Source organism: Sander lucioperca, chromosome 19 (assembly GCF_008315115.2).
Source record: "Sander lucioperca isolate FBNREF2018 chromosome 19, SLUC_FBN_1.2, whole genome shotgun sequence".
NCBI classification, from domain to species: Eukaryota; Metazoa; Chordata; class Actinopteri; order Perciformes; family Percidae; genus Sander; species Sander lucioperca.
Genome location: NC_050191.1, coordinates 9265256 through 9267022, shown reverse-complemented (window position 1 = coordinate 9267022; position 1767 = coordinate 9265256). Strand labels below are relative to the sequence as shown.

General features: G+C 40.5%; 1 protein-coding gene across 2 annotated transcripts; it reads right to left on the bottom strand.

The window, feature by feature from the left end:
- Window positions 1-226: 226 nt before the first annotated feature.
- On the bottom strand, window positions 227-1747 carry grem1a (gremlin 1a, DAN family BMP antagonist). Of its 2 annotated transcripts, none has more exons than XM_031322006.2 (2): window positions 1568-1747; window positions 227-1393 (listed from the first exon to the last, which is right to left on the bottom strand). In XM_031322006.2, exon 2 carries the CDS (start codon window positions 1386-1388, stop codon window positions 846-848), a length of 543 nt encoding a protein of 180 aa, XP_031177866.1. In that variant the 5' UTR covers window positions 1389-1393; window positions 1568-1747; the 3' UTR covers window positions 227-845. The 2 variants fall into 2 exon arrangements, with proteins under 2 accessions (XP_031177866.1, XP_031177868.1); XM_031322008.2 differs by having other exon boundaries at window positions 227-1396; window positions 1574-1734.
- Window positions 1748-1767: the final 20 nt, after the last annotated feature.

Below are 1767 nucleotides of genomic sequence, written 5' to 3'. Positions count from 1 at the left end.
TATTACTTTTACTTGACAATGTAGAACTTGCATTTATTATTCACTGACTTTTTATATAATTTGCTATCTAAAAATGTAATAAATGTGCAATATTTAGAATTTCATATTATAAACTTAAACTTATATTCTTATATTGAACTTCCTAGGCAAATTATTTGCATTGATTTCTACTTCTTTAATCCTCCTAGAACATTGTTTTCTACAAATAAAATTATTGATCAGAAAGTGTGATTGTATAGCTTGTTTTATTCACAAGCAAATTTACAATACATGATGCACATATTATACACAGTCATAAAATGAAGTGGCCTTTAGCAGTGCAGGTTGTAATAAAAAAAGAAATCTACATCCTGATCAGTTTTACATCCCACACAGTGGGAAAAATTCAACCATCCCAGTCATTTGAAGAAGTGTCCTTACACTTGTATTCTGATGATCCATTAGCCTGCATGTCTGCAACAAACAAACCTACCTTAAGCTTAAACACTTTTATTTTTTAGATCATCAGTTCACTTAACTAAACCCTGAACGCTGGGAAAGTCCCTGTATCTAAAATCCTCCACATCTGTTAACACACAAAAAAAATTAACTTTGTGGAAGCAATGACTGATAATTGACAAGATATTCGGACAGGTGATGGATTAATAATTGCAGCTCAAAGTGTCATCTTTCTCTCCATTAATGATTAAAAAGAGCTCAGGTAAGTTCCTCACCTTCCTATTTCCACTTTATTCTCATGTGTCCTTTAAACAAAATACGCTTTCCGTTTGTTTTTTTGCAATGCAGCACTTTTCCTCCTATGGAAGCGGATAGGCTATTATCAACCTGGATGTGTCAGTTTGCGTCTAATCCTTATCTATTGTTGTGCAGCGGCACTGCTTTACACGCTGGATCCGTTTCTTCCTGGTACTGGGTATCTGACCCGGGCAGAAGAGGGTGTAAGTGATGGTGCTGAAGGTTTTGGGTTTGCAGGCAGAGCAAGACTGAAAGGCGTCTCCGTCCTGGTAATTGTGCCTCGGGATGTAAAAGGAGTTGCATTGTCCGTAGCAAAACCGGTTGAGGATGGTGCGGCTCAGGCAGCCTTCCTCTTGGATGGTCTGCTTGAGCGGCTGCGTCTTACACCAGTCCAGCCTCAGGTAGCGACGCTCCGTGACGTGCAGCGCCTCCTGACTGGACTCTAGCACTTCTTCTGTTGGGGTTACAGACCCCATCCCGCGGGAAATTAGTCCACTGAGGGGGGGTTGTTGACATCTATCCGATTCGTTTGGGTTGTATTTGTTTGGGTGTGGGAACGCGCCTTGAAAGGTGGCAGCATCTGTGCTCCTAAGCGGGCAGAGCAGCAGTGCCAAAACTGCTGCAGAGATCAGCACTGATTGTGTCTTCATCATTGAAGCTGAAAGAGAAAAAAAACAAAAGTCAGTCATTGGTAGAGAGAATTTTACGCATTTATTTGAGAGGGTTTTAAGCACTGCTTTTACGCGCGCATTACGCACCAAATAAACAAGAAAACATATAATTGAGGAGCGCACATAAACAAATAAAATCAGCAGTTACTAAATTGAGTTACCTGTTGTTTATTTAGGCTCCTCACGAGAAAACGTTATCCAGTCAGACAGTTTACAGCATGTGTTTCTTCTTCGTCTTTCCTCCTCTGTAGTGGCTTTATGAAAGGCACACTGAGCGGTTTTCTAAACTGTTTTGAGCTTCAGCAGAACACGCCCCCAAACCCTGATCCTCACTATCTGTCTGAAAGGAAGAAAGAAAAAA